At 45.9% G+C, this 20,857-nt stretch overlaps 4 protein-coding genes across 4 annotated transcripts; 2 read left to right on the forward strand and 2 right to left on the reverse strand.

The window, feature by feature from the left end:
• Window positions 1-282: 282 nt before the first annotated feature.
• On the reverse strand, window positions 283-1,152 carry LOC128732274 (mitochondrial import inner membrane translocase subunit Tim29). Its single transcript, XM_053825455.1, has 2 exons — window positions 1,126-1,152; window positions 283-1,053 (listed from the first exon to the last, which is right to left on the reverse strand). The coding sequence occupies exon 2, from the start codon at window positions 962-964 to the stop codon at window positions 332-334; it is 633 nt and encodes a 210-aa protein (XP_053681430.1). The 5' UTR covers window positions 965-1,053; window positions 1,126-1,152; the 3' UTR covers window positions 283-331.
• A 275-nt stretch (window positions 1,153-1,427) lies between these two features.
• LOC128721528 (uncharacterized) lies at window positions 1,428-4,226 on the forward strand. The gene is made up of 2 exons (XM_053815289.1): window positions 1,428-1,547; window positions 1,623-4,226. The coding sequence occupies exons 1-2, from the start codon at window positions 1,428-1,430 to the stop codon at window positions 4,224-4,226; spliced, it is 2,724 nt and encodes a 907-aa protein (XP_053671264.1).
• Window positions 4,227-8,086: 3,860 nt separating this feature from the next.
• LOC128731556 (ubiquitin-conjugating enzyme E2 Q2) lies at window positions 8,087-11,525 on the reverse strand. Its single transcript, XM_053824686.1, has 8 exons — window positions 11,364-11,525; window positions 10,257-10,373; window positions 10,019-10,144; window positions 9,800-9,910; window positions 9,105-9,179; window positions 8,723-9,014; window positions 8,479-8,627; window positions 8,087-8,197 (listed from the first exon to the last, which is right to left on the reverse strand). The coding sequence occupies exons 1-8, from the start codon at window positions 11,523-11,525 to the stop codon at window positions 8,087-8,089; spliced, it is 1,143 nt and encodes a 380-aa protein (XP_053680661.1).
• A 4,619-nt stretch (window positions 11,526-16,144) lies between these two features.
• On the forward strand, window positions 16,145-19,562 carry LOC128721232 (cryptochrome-1). Its single transcript, XM_053814966.1, has 5 exons — window positions 16,145-16,454; window positions 16,573-16,907; window positions 17,002-17,663; window positions 18,468-18,716; window positions 18,784-19,562. The coding sequence occupies exons 1-5, from the start codon at window positions 16,304-16,306 to the stop codon at window positions 19,025-19,027; spliced, it is 1,641 nt and encodes a 546-aa protein (XP_053670941.1). The 5' UTR covers window positions 16,145-16,303; the 3' UTR covers window positions 19,028-19,562.
• The last annotated feature ends 1,295 nt before the right edge of the window (window positions 19,563-20,857 follow it).

Below are 20,857 nucleotides of genomic sequence, written 5' to 3' on the forward strand. Positions count from 1 at the left end.
ACAAAACATGTTTAGTTTATAGTAATCATTTTCTCTAGGGGTTAGCCGTGCTAGAGTTAAACTGCTTAAAGTCCGCAGCATCTCGAAGAGGAAGCAACTTTGAAGTTTTGTAAAAAGAACGCCTGCAATAAATGTTAGTCTTTCCAAATAAATGAATAAAAATATACACTAAACAGTTATAAAGCTATTCCTGAAACTGATCATTCAAACCGGTGATTCAAGCTAGCTGAGAGCAGATGGGTGATGTTTGAACGAAATTAAGACTGATAACGTTTCCCCTGTGAGGTGTAGCCTATTTACTTTATTTGGTATTCTCTTGATTCTACTGATGCTACAAATTCTCTTGGTTAATGTCGTAGTCAATCATCTTTCTCTCAAGATTCCAAAATTTTCCGTTAAACCCGACATCGATTATTCGTTGGTGAAAGGTCAGGTATCGAGGTTGCAAGTAGGGACAGACCGCTTTGTAGATGGCCAAGCCTTTGTCGTAGTTATCGAGCCACATGAAGGAGACGAATCCCAGCGAAAGCCGTCGTAAAATGTGCTCATTGTGGCAACGTTCCACGAACGTTATGTGCTGGGAAGCGACCGGATTCTGGCAGGATGGATGCACCAACGCTAGTTCATTGTACGCACGTCGAAACTGGTCGTAGAAATCTGTCTCGGATGGATTTCGTACGCCGGCGTATGTGCCAGCGGTGAGTAACGAAACATACACGCTACTTCGTACCGGTCGATCTCGCATGGTGCGTCCCGTATCGATGACCATTTCCTTATAGTCTATCACTAGGTTCTTCCAGTAATTGGCCCATTTCTCTAGTATCGTTCCCTTGTACCGCTCCGGGAAGGTTATAGCCTCAAGCCGCGCCCGTGCTCCATCGTATCGAGTTTTCAGCTGTTCGATACTGTTGCGAAAAAGCGACGGTGCTCGCCGAAAACCTCGAGCGCCCGAATTTAGAGACATTTCTTCTTTTGCGGAGGCGGACACTATCAATATATCTCAACGTTCTTTTATGTAACTACACTCGCATGCAGGCACCGTTTTGTTTACATCTGGACAAACATGACAGACAGAGGTAAAAACGTTATTCAATAAAGGCTTTTCTTATGTTTATATGTAAATACCATTTAGCAGTATTATTACTATGATCGATACATTGTCACATTGTTGAAATGAATAAATTCTCTAGGCGTTTCTAAAGTTCTACTGATAAAAAATCGTCAAATCGTACAATTTTAGAAGTGTTTTTTTTTAAGCCTGCTTGGCAACTCTGGACAATTTGACAGCTCTAGACTGTAAATTCAATTCTTGTGTTTACGGACAATACGCGGTAATTTGCAGTATTACCACAAAACAGCAATCGGATCCATGTGCTTGAATACAAGTTATTTTGCTTAGCAAAATTACAGCGATAAATAATACGAACATGAGTGATCAGGAAGATAACAAAGAAATGAAAAAAAGAATTAAGGAACCGAAACGCAAGAAAACCTCGAAAGTGGAACCGAACGACAAAAAACCAGCCAAAAAGGATAAGGCTTTGAAGGTACGTAGATTCCGCTAGTGAACCTTTTTTGAGCGGATTGCAAGTTAAGCGTTCCTTTTCTTCGTTCATTTTTAGACATACCATTTCCAACTCAAACCGATGGTGCATCAGTTGATTGGTAATCCTAATCGAACGTATCAGTGGCGCCATCAGCATGATAATATTCTCCAGCTCCCACTTCAACCGAATGTCATAGATGCGGACACTCTACTCACTTACTTCGAATGTAAACGTCCGTATATCACAGATTTCGCGGTACCACTCCATAAGACCCCCGGGACTGGACCAACGTGTCCGGATTTGATGCTACGGGCGCTAAGCGTGAAGGAAAACTACCATCGCGAGTTGCAATCGTTGGAAGCCAAGTACCACCGCACGGTATCGAATTATCCGCTAGATCCGAACGCCGACGAGAGTGTGCAGTACTCGGCTGCCGTCATTTACACCGCCTTGCTTGAGAAAGATCCCGATCGCTTTCTGATAACGAACACGGGTTACGATTACTATTTCACGGGCGGTGCCATGGCAACGGTGGGCCCCATCGTAGGAGACGGCGTTAAAGGAACATTGGCAACCATGTTCAAGGCTGTCGGTGAAAGCTTGGAGGACGTTGAGGTGTTGTGGCTAGGCAGTTTGGCGGCAGAATCGGCTCGATCGGAAAGTCTAGAGGTGCTTCAGGTGCAACCCTGCTCGACGGAAATTCCCGGCCCAATCCTAGAAATCGTCACCGACGAAAGTGGAACATTTGTGCTCGTTCGGAAGCGAAACAACATCGTAGTGCTCCGAGGGAAGCCAGCCGAAGATGCTGCAGCCCCAGCAATGGTATGGCGACCGGTGGCACAGATCTTTTCGTCAATTTCTCTTGCAAGTGTTTGCATCGTCAGCGTGGCATCATGCGGATTGTCGAGTGAAAATCTTACGCTCTGCGTGACGGACTACCGTCGAAAGCTGCAGCTCTGGACGACGCATACAGATCAAGACGACCAAAGGTGCATAGACGTAGTCAAGCTGCCTAACAAGCACTTGCGATCAATGGAATCCACTGTACGTTTGACGAATGTGAAGGAAGATAACTGGTCGGCGGTGAGATGCATGAACCAAGGCACCCTGGTGGTGTGTCTCGATCGGCTGAAACTTCATCTCTACGCAGTTCAAAGGAACCCCTCAACTAAGTCGCCTGTAAGGGACGAATGCATCGACACAAAACCGCTCGATGAGCTGCAGCTGGTGTACAGCGGTGGTGGAGATTTCTCAAAATGGATTCTAGAATGCGAGCGATGTTGCGCCCTTGAGATTGTCCCAGCTGAGAGCCTCCTTTTGGTGGCCACCTGGCACAAGCTACTGATCGTGAAGCTGACCGACACGAGCTGTAGCGGATCTAAACCAACGAAACAAACGAGCATTTTTAGCGTTAATGTATTGCTGGTGTTTGCTCATCACCTTCAACAGCACCCCGTGTTCATAAGCCATCAATCGTTCGAGTCCAAATGTAGCGATCAACAACATTTCGTGCTCGTAGCCAGCCATCTGCCCATGAGCTATGGTTTGATTTGCTTCAACAAATCCTACGGTTCAGCGTCTTCCAGCAGTGGGCATCACCAGTCGTCTGATGAACCCACGCAATATAACGCCCGGCTCTACCCCTACCACCCGAAGACGTTTCACGAAACTTACCGATTAGCCCAGACCAAAGGACACTGCCTGTCGGCGTACGAACCGCTGCGAACACGCTTCTACGCGTGTCAATCCGGTGCCGTTCTATTGCGTGGAGCGCACGGGACGCGTACGGAGCTCCATATGCACGTCCTACTGCAAACGTCGGCCGGAGATCTGGTGCGCCAACACGTGTCCTTCAGTGTGGACAAAACCGGCAAACCAATCGACGTCCGGGAAGATAAAGCGCTGGATCAACTGGAGCGTGACGTCGCGGTGGAGACACTGCGCCAGTGGCACGAGACGCTTGTCAAGGAAGTGCGTAGGGTACCGTACCGTGCTACCGACTTCAGGACGATGGAAAAGTTCCGCAACATTTTAAACTGTCCGATCGCTGCGTGCGAACTTAAGAAGTCAATATTTTTGCCTCCCATTAACAAGAACATGAAAAAGCAATGGGCGCCCGGGCCGAACAACAACACCGACGGTGGTGATGTGGGTGAGGAACCAAACGAAGAAGCGGACGACGATGCTTTAGACGACCGGGCATCGTTCCAGTCCATGTCGTCATCCCGCTCCTCCGAGATAAAAGCGAGTACCCCACGTCCCTGGCAACAAACGGTAGATGAGTTGAAGCAGTACCGCGACCTGCTAGCTCCGGCCATGCTGAAAGTCTGGCTGGCTGGCAATTATGTGGCCGATTCTGTCGAGCAAATACCGACCAAATTGCCACCGTACGCGAACGCTCACGAGCGGGTTGAGAGCTGGGTGAATGCCGCCAATGGGCCGCCAATGCCGTTCGAGACAGAGGAAACAAATGATGCTGCTTCGGGCCAGAACATGCAGAGCGAATATGACGAACCGTGCATGAAGAAACCTAAAACAATGCCAACTCCCGTAGAGGAGCAACTTACACAGGCGTCAACCGCAACGCATCCGATCTTCGATTCCCAGTTGTCCCATGAATCGAAACAGAAGCCCATCTCGAAACGACCAACGAGGAAGTCGTTTATGAAAGGGTTCTGAAAAGGACCTGTTTTTGGTTTAGGTCGGTTTTGAATTTTGCACGAATATACAGAGCGCTTTTGCACTGCGGACATAATCTCTGTTTGTTGCGTTGCTTGAGCATTACTTTATGTGAATCAATTTTGATAAAACAGTCTAGAGTTTGAGCTATAACCGTGCTCTAGATTGCATTTGACTGTGGTTTAGCACGCGCTAACCAACCAGCCTGTGAACATGCTTCTTGAGTTAAAAATTCCATCCGCGCACGGGCAAAACGATGAAAATTTTACGCAAAAGTAACAGGAGAGTGTACTCGCCAAAAGATAACATTTTCCCGAAAGTCAGGCACAAACGGTGCTACTAAAATATTCACCGTATAGCACAAACTGAATGCAACAGTGGAAACGTTTACAAAATTCACTCATAGATGACGCTAATCTTGCGCGTGAAACATTTCAATTACAGACCGTATTAAATGTTTCAAGCGTTTGTACAGCGACATCTATGCGTGAGTACTAAAACTCTTTTAAAGTTAAAGCGTTTTATCCACTTGACGCGTTTGGTTTGTTTTTAGCGTTTTTTATTTTAAAATTGCTACCTCTTTACTGATATGCACTCCTGTTACTTTTGTGTAGTGTACTCGGTCAATTTTTATTCTCATTTATTTTATCTTTTCCCTTTTGCACGCTATTTTGAGTCCGCGGTTAATGTAATGATCAAGCTGCTATGATAATTGCTCCCTGTCAGATTTTCAACGGAAATAAAGGATACACGTTGCAATTGTCGTTTCTTTTCTGATGAAAGTTATGAATTTATTACTTCATTGTTTACCAATATATACTTTTATATATTTATATATATATATATACTCGTATTTATAATTATATATATATATAAACTATTGTTTTTTTTATTACTCTTAACGTTAACTCCACTTGAACTTACTTTAACATACTTTTCACTCTCATTCCTTTGACCTACATGAGCCGCGGCAATTTTTTAAACTTTTGTTGTGTTTGTGTTCGCCACTGTGCATATTCTTTAGTGAAGCAAATCTGCCCCTTGTTTGCAATCTTCCTCCCCTTTAATCCCACTTTCGATTGCGATAATATTGTTCGTTTCCTGCCGTTTCTTTTATTTTTCTCTTGCTATTTTACATATGTCACAGTCCGATCTGTAATCAGACAGAAGAAGGAAGAACCAACGAGTGAGTCTGTTTTACTCGCCTAGCAGAAGCGAATGTTGTCTGCTTTTATGCTACCGAAAGTGTGTTTGTGTTTCTTGCACTTGCAAGCGCATCACCTCTGCGTCACAGGATCGCAGGATCACCAGGTTGTTGTTGAACATTATCCCATTACTGTACACAATTGCTCTGCTTATTATATTCCACGGCGCAGTTTTGCGTATTTTTGTAATTACTCGGAACCGTCGGATGTAGGAAAAAGAAAGAAGTGATCATCCATATGGTACGGCTATCAAATTAATTCCGTTGAGATGCAAAGGATTGACACTTTATTTTTCCTTCCGTTACTTACTCCCACTCACGAATTGTTCTACAAAAGCGATCCAGCATCCAACTTCTATGAGAGTGTGAATCGCTTATTGGGTTTCTCGAGTGCACTTAGTTTCAGATTGCTATTCAGGGTTAAAAGTGTTTTGTATCGATCATATTCCATTTTTTTTCAAATTCTCGTTAAGCGAATTGAACACGTCAAAACCACACTTGATTGGAGGCGATCGGTTTCGAATCGTCACATAAAGTTTATTCTGTTTTTTTCCCCTTCGTTCTTGTTCTAAATAATCACCCTCGTCGAGAAGTCATTCTCAACGCGTTCGTGCTTAAATGGTAAAAGAAAAGCGAGCGTGACTTTACTGCTGCTCGCTCCATTGTTTAATCCTTCAATCTTGCTCGATCTCCGACCACGGTTCCTGTTCTGGGCTATTTTTTGCCGGTTCAATCTACCTTGATCTTTTCTATTTCACTAACCCGAACGCGTGAGAGATTGCACAACACGCCGGCAGCAACGCAACAACGGAAAGGCAAGGAAATTATTACAATTATTAATATAACCTTCCAACCGATCACCGCTCGAAAACGTCGGTTGGTAGTGCTTGTTTTCAGTTTTGTTTTAGAACGACGCAATAACGACAGCAAGCTACAGGAGAACACAAACGTGTACACATTCTATCAGTCTATCGAACGACATCACGAAAGCAAAAAGAAAATCCCGACGAAACGCGATCTAAACCTAACTTCCCTCTCAACGAGGATCGTAAACCTTGCTGTTGCCAATAAACCATACTGCCTTTCATCACACGTGCGTGCGTGCGCGTTGTTTTCGTGTTTGCTTTTGAGTTTGTTTCGTTTTTATGCTTGTGTTTGCCTACACTACCGTATTATCACTGCACCGGGTTATTGTGCCGAAAAAGATCGGACGCGCATCGATCGCAAATCCGCGATCCTGGAAGATCACCCAACCGTTCGCAGGACGTAGCAAGTGAGCTCAATCATGCACGGTTAATCCTCCAGACCTGACCACAGACTGATGTCGATGGTGTCAAAAACATATGGTGAGGTGGGACTGGAAATTGTTCCACCCACGTGCAACCTCTCTCGATCTCGATCTCGGCGCTTACACGGCGTGTTCGATTTACACTAGCTTTACAATTGTACCGTGGTGTGTCGAATAATAGTAATATTTTTCGATATTCGATTTTATCGATTTCACAACTAAAACGTATTTCTTGCGCGTCCCATGAAACAACGATGATCTTCTGAAGCTACTTCTAGCAGCAACGAAACGTGTACTATTAAAAGCAGCGCTCAATGATTTCTGATGGAAAGGATGCGAGCGTGCGTTGTGTAGATCGAAAAATGGAACAGGAAAAAAAACAAGCAAACGCAAACGACAGGCGTTTAATTTACATGGATGAGAATCGTCGAACTCTTTTCAATTCCCTCCTCTCACCCACGTTGCGTTGTACTGCCAGGGAGAACGAATTGTTCGAACGTAGGCGAATACTAACTTATTGAGCTGGTTGCTTTCTGCTTCTAACCATGATGCTGAGCTTTTTACATCCTGTTTCCTTCCTGTAGAGTCGACAAGGATATAGCGAGAATGTGTGCGCACGTGTGAGTGTGTGGGAGAGAGAAAGTGAGATAGTCGTATGTGTGCATTGAAAAAGGATATCCGTGTGATTCGCACACATAGAGACAAACGCGCGCACACAAACACACACGACGAACCAACCAATAATTGAACGTGCTAACAGCATGTTTTTCTGCGAATGCAAACAGAGTACTTTTCCGCTACGTCCTATGCTTATTTGCTTATCGTTTCACTTTCGTCGCTGTTATTATTAATGCCTTATATATTTTCGGGTGCTTGTTGCCCCATTCACACTAAGCCGCATTCATACATGCAATTTATAGACGCATTCGTACTTTGCCACGCGCACATTTTGCCCGATTGTCCGATTTGGGCGCATTCATATCCTCGTTCTCGCTCTTTCTCTCTCTCTCCCTCCCTCTCTCTCTATCTATCTTCTTGCAAACAAACTTGTGTACACACTTATGTCTAGGAACCAAAACGATTAAAGAACATATCTTGTATCGGGGGAAGTCACTTTCTCCCATTGTGTGCCCCTTTGAGATGCTGTTACTGTTGCTGGGTGTCGAATGAACAGAGTGGTCCGCTAGTGTCTCGTCAGCTGGCAACAAAACATCCTCCAATGTGCGTCCGCTCGCTGTGCCTCTAAGCATAGTTACTATGTTTCACGCGTGTTAAATTATTCACCGACGATAGCAGGATTCGTTCATGCAAGGACGTTAATAACAGCAGCAACAGCGTACGGGGATCTTCCATTCCAGTTGCATGCACTTAACCGTCCTCTTTCGGAGGCGTAAACCAACCGTTCTTTTCGTGGATTTGCACGAGCGATTTGAAACTCTGCTGCGCTCTAGCTAAACTATACTGGCCCTGCGAAAGAGACTGAAACAAGATTAGTGTTTGCATCGCCAGTTTCCGCTGTAGTTTATGTTGCATCGATTGCAAGAGCGAGCTGTGGGAGCTAGTGAATAGAAACAAATGAAAAGGCGCCAAAAGGAAACCCACAAAAGCATGCGCTAAGTCTTACACACGAGTTTCCTTCGCCCTCTCGCGCACTTAGCAGTTGCAGCTTTAGGCTAACGTTCCTTTCAACGTGCCCACCTCTACCGCAATTTACTACGCGCTACGATTGCTGTGTGCACTGGGTGTATTGAATTTCTCACCTTGGTGGGACCGAACTGTATCCGCGCCTTGCCCTTGACTAGCGTTGCCGCTATTTGCATGATGACGGCTTCCACCGTGTAAGCCGAGCTCCAGCCTTGCTTCGTGAGCAACTCCATGCAGATGGCACCACCTACCAAAACGTAACCGCCTGTGTCCCGAGTCGCGAGCGTGCGGAAATAGATAAAAAAACCGATCAGTGGTAGCAGTGTACAACGCCCTTTCCCCTCGGGATCCTCGCCTTACCGGATATGATCGGATGCACTACGCGCACGAACGGCGGTTCGAAAGGATACGTCTCCTTGAAGATGATGTTGAGCAGTATGCTGTCTTTTCCCTCGCGCTCCTTCAGCAGGACCAGGTCGTTGTGCAGCGGGCTGTCCGGGTCGACCGACATCAGCCGGATGTTCCACTCATAGATGGAATCGTTCACTAGCTCTATCGAATACATGTTGTTCTTGAACGAATCTGATCGGTAGATGTCGCGTAGCTCTTTCATCAGCCGATCTGTCGCCTGCACCGATCCCGACACTGAGCCCTACATGGCCGGTTCAAAAGAGACAAGAAACCGTTTCCGTTTTGAGTTTGGTTGCTCTCGCGAAACGCTGACATGATGCGCCAACATTACCTTCAAGTAGTCCTGCCGTTGCGTTTGTCTTAATCTTTCTAGCGTTGCTAGGTGTTCCACTTCCATTTCGTCTTTCTGCAACGATGGATGACGGGAAATTAATTAGCGATTTAGCAAGAGGATCGACGAGAATCAAACATCCAAGCGCAACATTCGGGAGGAACTGAATGAAGCAACGAAAACACTACACAGTTAGCACGCGTGCGCCCGGTCTCGGCTCACCATGCGACAGGTACGGTGAGATGGCGACGTTGCGTTTTCAGCGGGAAACAATAACAATAAATTTTCCGCGTGCTGTGTGGCGCGCACGGATCCTACGAGAATGTGGGTCATTGTGATAAGAATCATGCGATGCAGAAATTACGAATCGTTACTGTTTGCAGCGGCGATAAAATTCGCTCTCTTCCCTGGACCGTTCTACCACGGGCGAGCCCCTGGAAACAAGGGCGTTAGCAAAAGCGTCGCAAGCAAGTTCTGTTGTGTTCCCTTTCTGAAGTGACGGAAGTGAGGCACTTTGCGCAATTAACTCAACGGACCCATCGACGATCGATTATCGCTTACGTGCGCACATTAACCGACATTTGGTTTAGTCTGCAATATTCCGTCGATGGGTAAACTCGTCACAAGAAAAAGCAAAGCAACAGCTCGCCGCCCTACATGCGCACACAGCCCACACCAGACTCAACCTGCCGTACCTTCGCTGTACTGCGACCGTCGTCCATCTCGAGAGGTAAGTCCTCTTCGCCTTCGCTCTCTTGGTCGCTTTCGCCTACGACATCCTCGATATCATCACAGTCAGAGTCGATCTCGTCGATCGCCTGTTGTTGCTGCTGCTGCAGCTGCAGTTGCTGGTGCTGCTGATGCGCTGGTAGCAGCTGCTGAGGTGACATGCCGTGCTGCTGCTGCAGATGAGCGGCAGAGTGGAGATGGGGCCCAGCGACACCACCGTTCGGGTATTGGAAGGCTTTTTTCAGCGTTTCCAAATCGGGAGGTAGCGGAACCGTGTGTTGCCGGCAGAGCTCGCGTAGCAATATATGAACCTGCAGGGAATGGGGGAAAGATATCAATACGGCAGGTGTAGAGTAAATCGAAGAATAAAACTACACAAGGCAATGGATTATTCGACAGATCATCGATGGGGGCATATCTTACCTGATTGATAACATGATTATCTAACCCTTTCGTGTTCGTAAGTATTTGTACAGCGTTGCTAATACTTGTGTCTTCGCTCTCGGCGAACCATACTGGTGGAGTAGAAGGGTATGTTTCCTGTGCGGCAAAGAAAGAAGAAGTGCAAATGAGTTGTTTGGTAAACGATTCCTTCAAAAAAGCTCAAAAGCCCAAAAGCTAGTTACAAACGCATCAATTACAGAACAACGACCACCGGTAATTACGCAAAAAAATAAAAACAAATATCCTTTTTCATCACAGGTCGCTTCATTGCACACGGATGCACCAAGGTGCTGTCGTCGTTGATCTTGTCCTGCATGCTCTTTTTCGTATGGTAGTAATTTATCCAACTCCACCTTCTGTCCTTCCCACGTGAATCGATATACTGGTAATGGTGTTTACCAGACACAAAGGAAAAAGGACTCGTTCTGTACCCCTAATGATATGATGTATCGATGGTTTCATAAAGAAAGGTCAATACCACGAGGCGTGAATGCGATGAATTTTTAACAAGCGAGTTTCTTGTCTAACAAACGAACTAATTTGTATGACTATTATGCTTGACAATGGGAAATATTCAACTTTTTTTTACCCATACCGTTTAAACTATACTATTAAATTTTACTAAACTATTCAGTTTCTTGGAAAGTGTTGAAATAGAACGAAGGGAAGAGTGTGGATCGCTATCGACACATATCGAACACATCAGCTGATGCACCGGACGCGGGAAACGGATCATCGTCTACGATTTGTCTGTTTATTGCATTTAATAAGACGTTATGAGGGTTTGTTTAGAAGACCCCAAAAACGTAAAACTCTAAAACAACTATTCAACAAACAGCGAAGAATTATAAATGGTTTGCATTCTGTGCCAGTAGTCATCAGATTCTGTGCCATCAGTACATGGCTCATGAAATCCAAAAGCACAATCGGTTCCATTGATTGAGAGATTTAAGATCAGTATTGTAGAAACATTGGGTTCCCGAACAACAATGCCACAAAATTAGTTGATACTTCGCCTAACCTTAAATTGAGCACAGGCAGGTGTGCAAAGATTATCCTGGCATCTACGCCCCCCGGGATACTTACTGTTATATTCGCATGGATTACGTATTGCTTGCCATTACGGCCGATGAAACGGCAGCACAGCTCGTCCACGGTCGCGTTGAGGATCTGGAATCGTTCATGGTTCTTCGGGAAGACTTGCTCGAGCGTTTTGATTTCCAGCTTAAGCGTATTCAGGCACGCCATCGCGCCGGCTTGAGGGGTTGTAGGGCCCGCTCACCACACCGGCACCGGTGAGGCAGGAGGCGCACTCAAAGGGACCGCAACCTTGGCCTGGAACGTTGGCAGGATTCCCTTATCGTTTGCTTGATGATCCGTTGTTTGCTTGCTGCAGCACTCACAATCGCACTTCCGGATGCTTCCAGGAGGCACTTCCTGCTCTAACTCTCACACACAAACACACACATGTACATACAATCGGAAGCCTGGTGTGCGGTATTCCTGGTGCCGAAACTATTGCAAATTCAGCTCGCTCACTTGAAAAACGATTTCCTCGTCAAACAGAAATTAGTGCTGAGCCTCGACAGGTTCAAGGCACTAACACACGTACATTTCCACCACACACGTAGACGCATGCACACACATAGTCGGCAGGATTGTGGGCACGGACGAAACACACGGAACTGGTCGCACGCGAAAAGCAGGCGTTGACGAACGGCGCTGCGTGACGTTTCGCTTCTTCCTGCGGTGCGCACGGGGCGCCTGCTGGCCTACACACACACACACGTTTGCTGTCCACTGGGTTATGTTATTGTTTATGCTCACTCCAATGTGGGACGACCTAGAACAGACAGAAGATCAGTGTTGGGGAACCCAGGACACGACATGCTGGCTAGAAGGCGTAGAACAATTAGAAACCACCAGACGCATAGAACCAGCAAAACACTGATGGTTGATCACTGGCGAAACGAACTCGTTGCCTTCTAACTTATGGTGTCCTTCCGAAACGCGAATATTCGAAGGAAAATCCCTTACAAAATCCACATGCGCACACACGCAAGCATGCACTACCTTGCATTCGTTACAATAATCATTAGAAACGATTTGCATCCACCATTTTCTTCTCACTTTGAACACTCCAGAGCATATCCGTCGTCGCCTTCCTGTTTGTTGTTCTTGTTGGTGTTTTTTTTCTCAAAGCACCAATTCACATGCCTCCAACAATGGGCAATAATGACCACCGTTATTATATATGGATTGATCCGCTTTAGACGTTCAATCCCTTTTCCCACTAACTGTGAACACGCCAACATGCTCTAATGTTTTCGGCATCTCCGTTGCTTTTGCTGTTTACCGGGACATGAGCCCATGAGGTCACGCGAACGATTCGGATCTCACTCCAAAGCGCAATTGTCCCAATAGCCAAATTTAAGCAGCCTTTGACTGTAGCAACAAACATCCCAAGAGCTACTTCTCGGAAATGGACGAAAGATGACAGATGAAGATTCACTGTTTTGTGTTGTTTTGTCCTCACTTATTAGCGTGTCTCGTTTCGCTCGCCTGTTCTATTCGAAGAAAAAAAAGCAACTATCGAACACGCGAATGACGACGGCTTCCTTTTGTTTCCCACAAGGATGTGCGGTTGATTCTTTCTTCGTAGCAAGAAGGCTACGGTGTTAACGCACAAACACACCAACGAGCACACACGCGCGCGCATACACACATCGAACGAAGGTGTCGCGATTCCCTTCGCCGCCGTCGTTGGACAGCGTTCAACGTCACAAACGCCATCGTTCGCTGAAAGGTGGGTGATCCCGGCAGATTCCTTTCAATTTTGCATTCGCTTGAAGCAACCTCTACCCTGCAAATCTAATGCCAATCAAGGCGACCCGTTGCGAATGTTTTCGATTCTTCGACACGATTTAATCACCCACCGAAAGATCCATCGAGCACGATTGTGAACCTCACAATACTCACTCGCCCATACGTCACTTGCCTGTCACGGAGAAAACGGAATACTGCTCATTTTACTGATGCCACCGAACGGCAGCACGAATGGGGAAGCAAAGGCCCTCCTAACAAAGGTGCGGGCAGGTTGGGGATGTACACAATCTGCTTTTACTTTTCCCATCACCACCACGCCCACCAGGAAGAGGAACGGCCGTTGCGGGCTCCGTTTGCAGAGAAAAACTCTTTTTCCCCGGATGGGCGCATTTGTTGTGCAAGGCCTGCTGCTGCGCGAAAAGTCACCCAACCAGCCACAACAAAAGAACGATGCGCCTAGCAGCAGACCAACTGACAAGAGCTCTCGGAAAGCGTAACCGCCCGGGCGTTGCTTTTCGCGGCGTAAACTATTGCACTGAATACTACACCGCTGAAAGCAACTGCTAGTAGCAGGCCATGAAAACCGGTGCCCCCGATTTCGACGGACGATGGCTGGCTAGATGCTCCAGCCGCACGATACGCGCGTGTATGTGCGCTTTCCTGCGTGCACTACCACTGTCGTGTACGAACGGGATCTCTACAACCCAGAGCCACATATATGCTAAGCCTGGCAATGCCTGAACGAAATGTCCGCAGTTAGCGAAAAAACGCGATAATTCAAGCAATGAAAGAAAAAATGTGAACAGTTGACGGTTTTTTCGTAACCCATGCTTCTTCCGTAGCCCGAACAAGCGCCCATAGCGCAGCGGCCGTGGCGGGGAGTGCTCATCACGGAACTGCCCTGAAAACTTCAGCTTCTTGCTACCCTTACGAGCCTACAATTAATGGTAACGCTTGGCAAAAGTCCGTGATGGACGGTACGGGGGAATAATATTGCGGATCTAACGAACTGCGCTCCAGCGATGGAGATACTACAATACAGGAAAACGTGTACTGAGACTGCACTATGGCATTTCTGTTTTTCTACCTCTTGCTTTGCTAATTTTCTACACTTCCCGTTTCGTTAAGCCACTACAAAAATGAACCCTTACGTAGGCCACAAATTTTGACGGACAAGTGCGCACAATGACGCAGTGCGATCATGCGTTTGTTGCAGCGATGCCTATTGCCTTTACACGGATAACAATTCACTCAACTCACGCGAAAAACACACTGCAAAACGTGAAATATTCCCGGAAAATCACGCACGATAAAATTCTTGTTGAATTTCGTTCGTGTGCACTTCCTCTTCCACTCAGCGAGATTTCTTGTTCTTCGCTAGACGTTCACTTATTTTCTCTTTCACTCCCAAGCCTTAGCAGGTAGTCATATGGTTGGCTCGGTGTTTATCAACGCCTTACATCCTCTTCTATAGCAGTGCTGTCTATTCGGTAGTTTATTACATCTTGTTCACTACTGTGCGCGTATGTCTGCTGAGAGCTTTCGTTTGCTTTCGAACCAAATTTGTAAACCGTTAATTTTGCTATATCTTATACGAGATTCACAAACTAAATTAGCAAATCCATTTGGAATTCTGATGCTTCCTGATAAATAAATGATTATTGGCTTAAAAACAAATTTCATACGATCATCGTTTCCGTTAAAATCAATCCAACTATACTCTTTGATTTGCTATTTTCATAACTGTGATGTGCAACTTCCAAGTTCTTTTTGGCAGAAGATTTTACTTCTGTGGACTTGCTACTTCCATTAACAAGCCTGACCCTTGAAAACAGCATAACTATTTGTAAGCAAGACAGTAATCTTCGGCTCGACGTAGCACAGAAACAAATAACATAAAAACTCCACACAAAAGCATGCGCATGCGTTCCCTGGATAAAACCAAAAGGAATAACACAATTCTCCGGTTGTACTAAAATCCAGCGAGTAGCAAACAGTCAGTTTTATTTGTGATTTACCGGCAGAAGGTATTGTCGATTCGTGAGGGTTCCTGAGTGAATCATTACAAGTGCTCTAGCCGTAACAATTTTTTTCTCCAAAAGCAAGGTACGCCCTAGGTGAGCTGGGAAGTAATGTTATTTGCTCTTTATCCCTGTTTTTTTTTATCGATCTACACCAAGCATTACTATTTTATTATCTTGCGTGATGACCATTTCATCAGTTCAACTCTCCCATTTCCATGTTTGGTAGCATCCAGTAATATAGCTATAAGAAATAATCCGTTCGTTACCCTAAACCGAGGTGTATATGGAGTAATTGTATCGTTCCTTCTTCTTGGACGTTGCATATTGAAGTTCCTGATTCCTACCCGAAGGAGGTAATGTTCGAGACTAGTTTTCACAAGCGAATAGCCCTATAGCATATCTTCCAGGATATTAATCGGATTCGTGTGAATTAATAAGCGTTTTTGAGCTTTAGAAAACCTCTTACTCCCACATGACACAATGTACATAGTTTTCAGGCAAGCCAGCTCCGTTGTTTTTGGATCTGAGGCCATAGCTGATATTTTTTTCAACAACTACATGTATATTGTAGCTTGCTTCAAACGACCTTTTTTCTAATTCTTAACGTTATATAATCTATAAATTTCAATACCTCTTTTTGAATGGTTCTATGTTGAAACCTAGACTAGCTAACTAACTAAAATACTAATAAACCCACTAACTTGCCAAAGTTTAAGTGTGGTCAGAGCTTTTCTCGTGGGTTGTTTCAGTACCAGTTGCAACAGGTGCTACGAGAAAATACGTACTGTATATCGCGCCATATACTGTACTGCTATTATCACAGATGTCAGCTGAACAAAATCAAAACAATTCTAACAACAAAAACAACACCAGAAGCAAGAGCAACAATAACGACAGCATTTGTGAAAAACAGGCGCAGGTTTTGATAAACCAGTTCACATTGAGCAAATTATGTGACGCGTCTTGCCGTTCCGTATACCACCGCGCGAGTTACCGTAGCCGTCGGGAAAACGGGAATATCCGGTTGCGCTAAAATCATCCTCTCTTTTGCCAATAACAGCGTGACATTTGCAGGGCTTTTGGCAGATTGCAGTTCTCTCGCGGTATTGTGTGCGAAAAAATACGCAGTAAGTCGTACGACCGGGAGGAAGTAACACTGTGTTGGGTGCGCAAAACATGACGATCAACAATATTTTGTGGTTCCGCCATGGACTACGGCTGCACGACAACCCGAGCTTGCTGGAGGCGCTCAAGAACGATTGTGTAAACCAGTCGAGCGAAACGGTGAAGCTGTTTCCGGTTTTCATATTCGATGGAGAAAGTGCTGGTATGTGTTGCGAGAGGAATGAGCCTTTAGCGTTCGTACCAAATAATGGCCTACTAGGATCACGTGTTTAACGATTGTTTTTTTTTACTGTTTCGCGATCGATGTTGGTCGCACCCAGGAACCCGACTCATTGGGTACAACCGGATGAAGTTCCTGCTGGAATCGCTAGCCGACCTTGACCGGCAATTCCGCGAACTCGGTGGTCAACTACTGGTGTTTCGGGGCGATAGTGTGAGCGTACTGCGTCGTCTGTTCGAGGAGCTGAACATCAAGAAGTTGTGCTACGAGCAAGACTGCGAACCGATCTGGAAGGACCGTGATGACCAGGTAGCGAAGCTGTGCCAATCGATGGACGTTCGTTGCGTGGAGAATGTCTCCCATACGCTCTGGAATCCGAACGAGGTGATACAAACGAACGGTGACATTCCGCCGCTTACGTATCAGATGTTTTTGGTAAGTTTGATCCCCGATGTACGATCGTAGAATGCGATAGAAGCATTGCAATTCGGACGCTATGTGAACCATTTTTCATTTTATGTGTTTACAGCATACGGTGAACATTATCGGTGAGCCACCGCGTCCAGTGGGCGCACCGAACTTTGAGTTCATTGAGTTCGGTCGCGTACCGGCCATTCTCGCATCGGAGCTAAAGTTGTGCCAGGACATTCCTGCCCCGGAGGAGTTCGGTGTGTTCTACGATGGCAACGCAAGCATCGCGTTTCAAAAGTGGATTGGCGGCGAGACGCACGCTCTGGAAGCGCTCGGTGCGCGGCTCAAGCAGGAGGAAGAAGCCTTCCGCGAGGGCTACTACTTGCCAACGCAGGCGAAACCGGAAATTCTCGGGCCGGCCACGTCGATGAGTGCCGCGCTTCGTTTCGGGTGCCTGTCGGTACGCATGTTCTACTGGTGCGTGCACGATCTGTTTGCGAAGGTGCAGACGCACAGCCAGTTCCAGTACCCGGGCGGACAGCACATCACTGGGCAGCTGATATGGCGCGAGTATTTCTATACCATGTCGGTGCAGAACCCGCACTACGGCGAGATGGAGCGCAACCCGATCTGCTTGAACATTCCGTGGTACACGCCGCAGGACGACTCACTCGCTCGCTGGAAGGAAGGTCGGACTGGCTTCCCAATGATCGATGCGGCTATGCGCCAATTGATGGCCGAGGGTTGGTTGCATCACATCTTGCGCAATATTACCGCCACGTAAGTACAGTTACCTAGAGTGCGCGAACGCAAACGAAATCGGAAGTGAATCTTTAAATCGGTTCGCATGCGTGTGGCTTATCGTGTGGCACGGAGTTTACCCACAGGACAAAAAATTTGGCGATACGCACTCACGCAAACACACATACTCCAGGGTCCAAGAGAGCGAGGAGGAGAAGGGGAACGTAGAACAAGGTTGATAAGGCGGCAGTCTCACGATGAACGACCGGCAGGAATATGCACATCGCTTGTTTGAATGTCAGCATTTGATTCGTTCAATATTATTCATCAAAGACACCCGCGGGTCCGCTGTTCGTTTAGGCCGTAGGAGGCATTGAGCGCAGCCGAGAATCTTACTGTGGCTTGAATAACGAAGAACTGCAAAAAGGACTGTCGCAAGACAGAAAACATGTTTCGTTTCGTACGATGGTGCAGTCGTATGGTAATGGGAAGTGCTTGGTTGTGGATTTTTATTGAATTCCGGCGCCTCGATGCAGCTATTTGTTTATTCATTAATTCGTATTGTTCGTCTCGCGTTTATCCAGCATACGAACCGCGACACCGAACCGAGACAGGCGAGGTGTTAATGTAGCCATCACTAGCTCATCCGTTTGTTTTCCTGTTCTTCTCCCTCCGGTGAACCAGGTTTGGATTTGTTCACGTGACGAATGAACCACCTGGTCGATTCTGAAGAATTAATTAAAACGCGCTCTGTTGCACGCATCTATGCATCTTACGAAAATGTATTTAACTTAGGCTTCATTGCACATAGTCACATGTTGTTTTATTTTGCAATAACTGCAGCTTTCTAACACGCGGTGGTCTCTGGATCAGCTGGGAAGCTGGACTGCAGCACTTCCTAAAGTATCTGCTCGACGCTGACTGGTCCGTGTGCGCCGGCAACTGGATGTGGGTTTCTTCATCCGCCTTTGAACGATTGCTCGACTCGTCCAAGTGCACCTGCCCAATCGCCCTAGCGCACCGGCTCGATCCGAAAGGTGACTACGTGAAGCGATACCTGCCGGAGTTGGCCAAATATCCGGTCCAGTTTATGTACGTATGCGGAACGGTTACACGCGCAACACGTCCAAGTTATGTCATCTCTCTGTTTGCATTCTAGACACGAACCATGGAAAGCACCTAAGGAGCAGCAGATCGAGTACGGGTGTGTCATAGGTGAGGACTACCCGGCGCCGATGGTCGATCTCTCGGCAGTGGCAAAGCGGAACGCTCACACCATGGCTTCGCTGCGAGACAAGTTACTCGACGGCGGCTCGACGCCACCTCATTGCCGCCCGTCCGATATTGACGAGATCCGGCAGTTCTTCTGGCTGGCGGATGACGTCGTCACTGAGGCCTCGTAGGCCGGCTGGATTGCTCAATGACTGGACAGGGACTAGACTAGAAAGCAGCAGGTCGCCATTTGATGTGCGTTAGGAAACGAGCTTAATGGAAAGGTACAAGCAGGGCATCATACCCGAAAGGACGGGGTAGATTTTATAAGCTGTTTTATCGCAAACGATACATGATATGTGTTTAGATTCCAAATTTTAATTGATGTTACCATTCCATCTCATTGACGCTGTTGTTAACGACTCGTTCGTGAGTGTTTTCCGTGTGAGTGTGTTTGTTTGTCGAGATTCGTATAATGTTCGATCATTTTGTAAGCAGCGTAGCAGGCAAGTAGCAGCTTGGCTAAAGGGCCTAAACTTGAGGAATTTGATTCCTACACGGTACAACTCGGAAGAAAAATACCTGCCAAGGACAACGATGCCACCCAAACACGATCCAATAAAAGGTACAATTTTTGTTAAACATATGTAATGCCAAATGTATAAGCGTGAAAAAACATAATCAACCAATAAATTCATTGTTAATCCAACCGCACTTAATAGTAGAAGTGGGTCACCAAAACATAATTAGCAAAAAAAGCACACACTAACGGGAAAAGGGAGTTTTCTGTTTTGTAATGCGTTTTAATTGCTGTTTTTTGTTCACCTTGTCTGGTTGGTTTTAAATATTTTACACACATACTGAACAAGAACATCAGTGTTTCATTCGTTAATATTGTTGTTACTTTAGTAGCTGAGTCTATGACTACGCTCTTGCTCCTCTTTTCGTATTTTTTTTGTTTGCTTTAGCTTTTTCGATCTACATGTTCACACTTCACGTGTTCTACGATCGCCGTCATTCACTATCCGCAGTTCTGATGCATTTGATTCTAGATTCAACAATATGAGTTATCTGATCGCTACTCTGTTTTTACTCATTTAATATTCGAATGTAGTGTTTTTTTGTTGTTATTATTAGTTCGTTTTGCGTTTCTTTGCTGTTACTTTTGTGTTATACCGTGTTTCGAAATCCGTTATAGACCTCTGCCCACACTTCTTATGGATTTCGTACAGTGTTTTCACGCTTTCGCTCTTTTTACCGCTTATTTCCGCATCGTTTTGCGTATTATTCATTGGTATCGTTTTCCCAATCCAATAGGGTGTCTGTTTTTATCCCTTAATTAATAATGATACCATACCATAACATAATACTTTTAAAATGGCTTTAGTTTGCAAAGAAAATCTGACTCTTATTTGATCGGTACACTTTTCGTTCTGCCCACCAGGGATTGGTCGGAAGGGAAAAACAAAGCCAACGGGGATGTGTCGCCAACCGGTCCCCAAGAAAGTTAGGGTTGCTAGGGTTTTGTTAATGCACCGAACGATGAAATAGTTTTTTGTTCAATTCGTACAACAAGTTGAAATACTTCTTTCTTTAACTCTACTCTAGTAACAGATCGCGGCGGCACATTGTGTAACGTTCACAAAAAGCCGCCACATTCATTGCGTAATGTTCGTTCACCTGCGCCGTAGTCGGTGGCAGGTGGAACGAGTTTGGTAAATACAGTTTTTTATATACGGTGACTGATCCAGAGAATGTATACATATTTGTTTTGTCATTTTTCGTTTACTACACTCCTTACGGTCCATCGGTCTAGTTATTGTATATTAAGATTTCGTTTCATCTGGACTCCTAATCAAATCTTTCCAACATCACATTTCCATCGAACTATGATCGCACATAATTTGCGTGGTGAATTTGCTTCGAATAGTATGTATGTATCCCATCCGGCAGGATCATATGCAAGGACTGCAGTGGACATGGACATGGTAACGAATCGCAAAAGAATGTGCAGCTACAAA

Source organism: Anopheles nili, chromosome 2 (assembly GCF_943737925.1).
Source record: "Anopheles nili chromosome 2, idAnoNiliSN_F5_01, whole genome shotgun sequence".
NCBI lineage: Eukaryota > Metazoa > Arthropoda > Insecta > Diptera > Culicidae > Anopheles > Anopheles nili.

Coding starts and splice junctions, on each gene's coding strand:
- LOC128731556 (XM_053824686.1), bottom strand. CDS start 11,525: ATGGCGTGCCTGAATACGCTTAAGCTGGAAATCAAAACGCTCGAGCAA. Junction 10,145..10,256: donor ATAATCATGTTATCAATCAG/GTAAGATATGCC, acceptor CATTCCCTGCAG/GTTCATATATTGCTACGCGA. Junction 8,628..8,722: donor AGTGCATCCGATCATATCCG/GTAAGGCGAGGA, acceptor CTCGGGACACAG/GCGGTTACGTTTTGGTAGGT.
- LOC128721528 (XM_053815289.1), top strand. CDS start 1,428: ATGAGTGATCAGGAAGATAACAAAGAAATGAAAAAAAGAATTAAGGAA. Junction 1,548..1,622: donor AAAAGGATAAGGCTTTGAAG/GTACGTAGATTC, acceptor GTTCATTTTTAG/ACATACCATTTCCAACTCAA.
- LOC128732274 (XM_053825455.1), bottom strand. CDS start 964: ATGTCTCTAAATTCGGGCGCTCGAGGTTTTCGGCGAGCACCGTCGCTT.
- LOC128721232 (XM_053814966.1), top strand. CDS start 16,304: ATGACGATCAACAATATTTTGTGGTTCCGCCATGGACTACGGCTGCAC. Junction 16,455..16,572: donor ATTCGATGGAGAAAGTGCTG/GTATGTGTTGCG, acceptor GGTCGCACCCAG/GAACCCGACTCATTGGGTAC. Junction 17,664..18,467: donor TTGCGCAATATTACCGCCAC/GTAAGTACAGTT, acceptor CAATAACTGCAG/CTTTCTAACACGCGGTGGTC.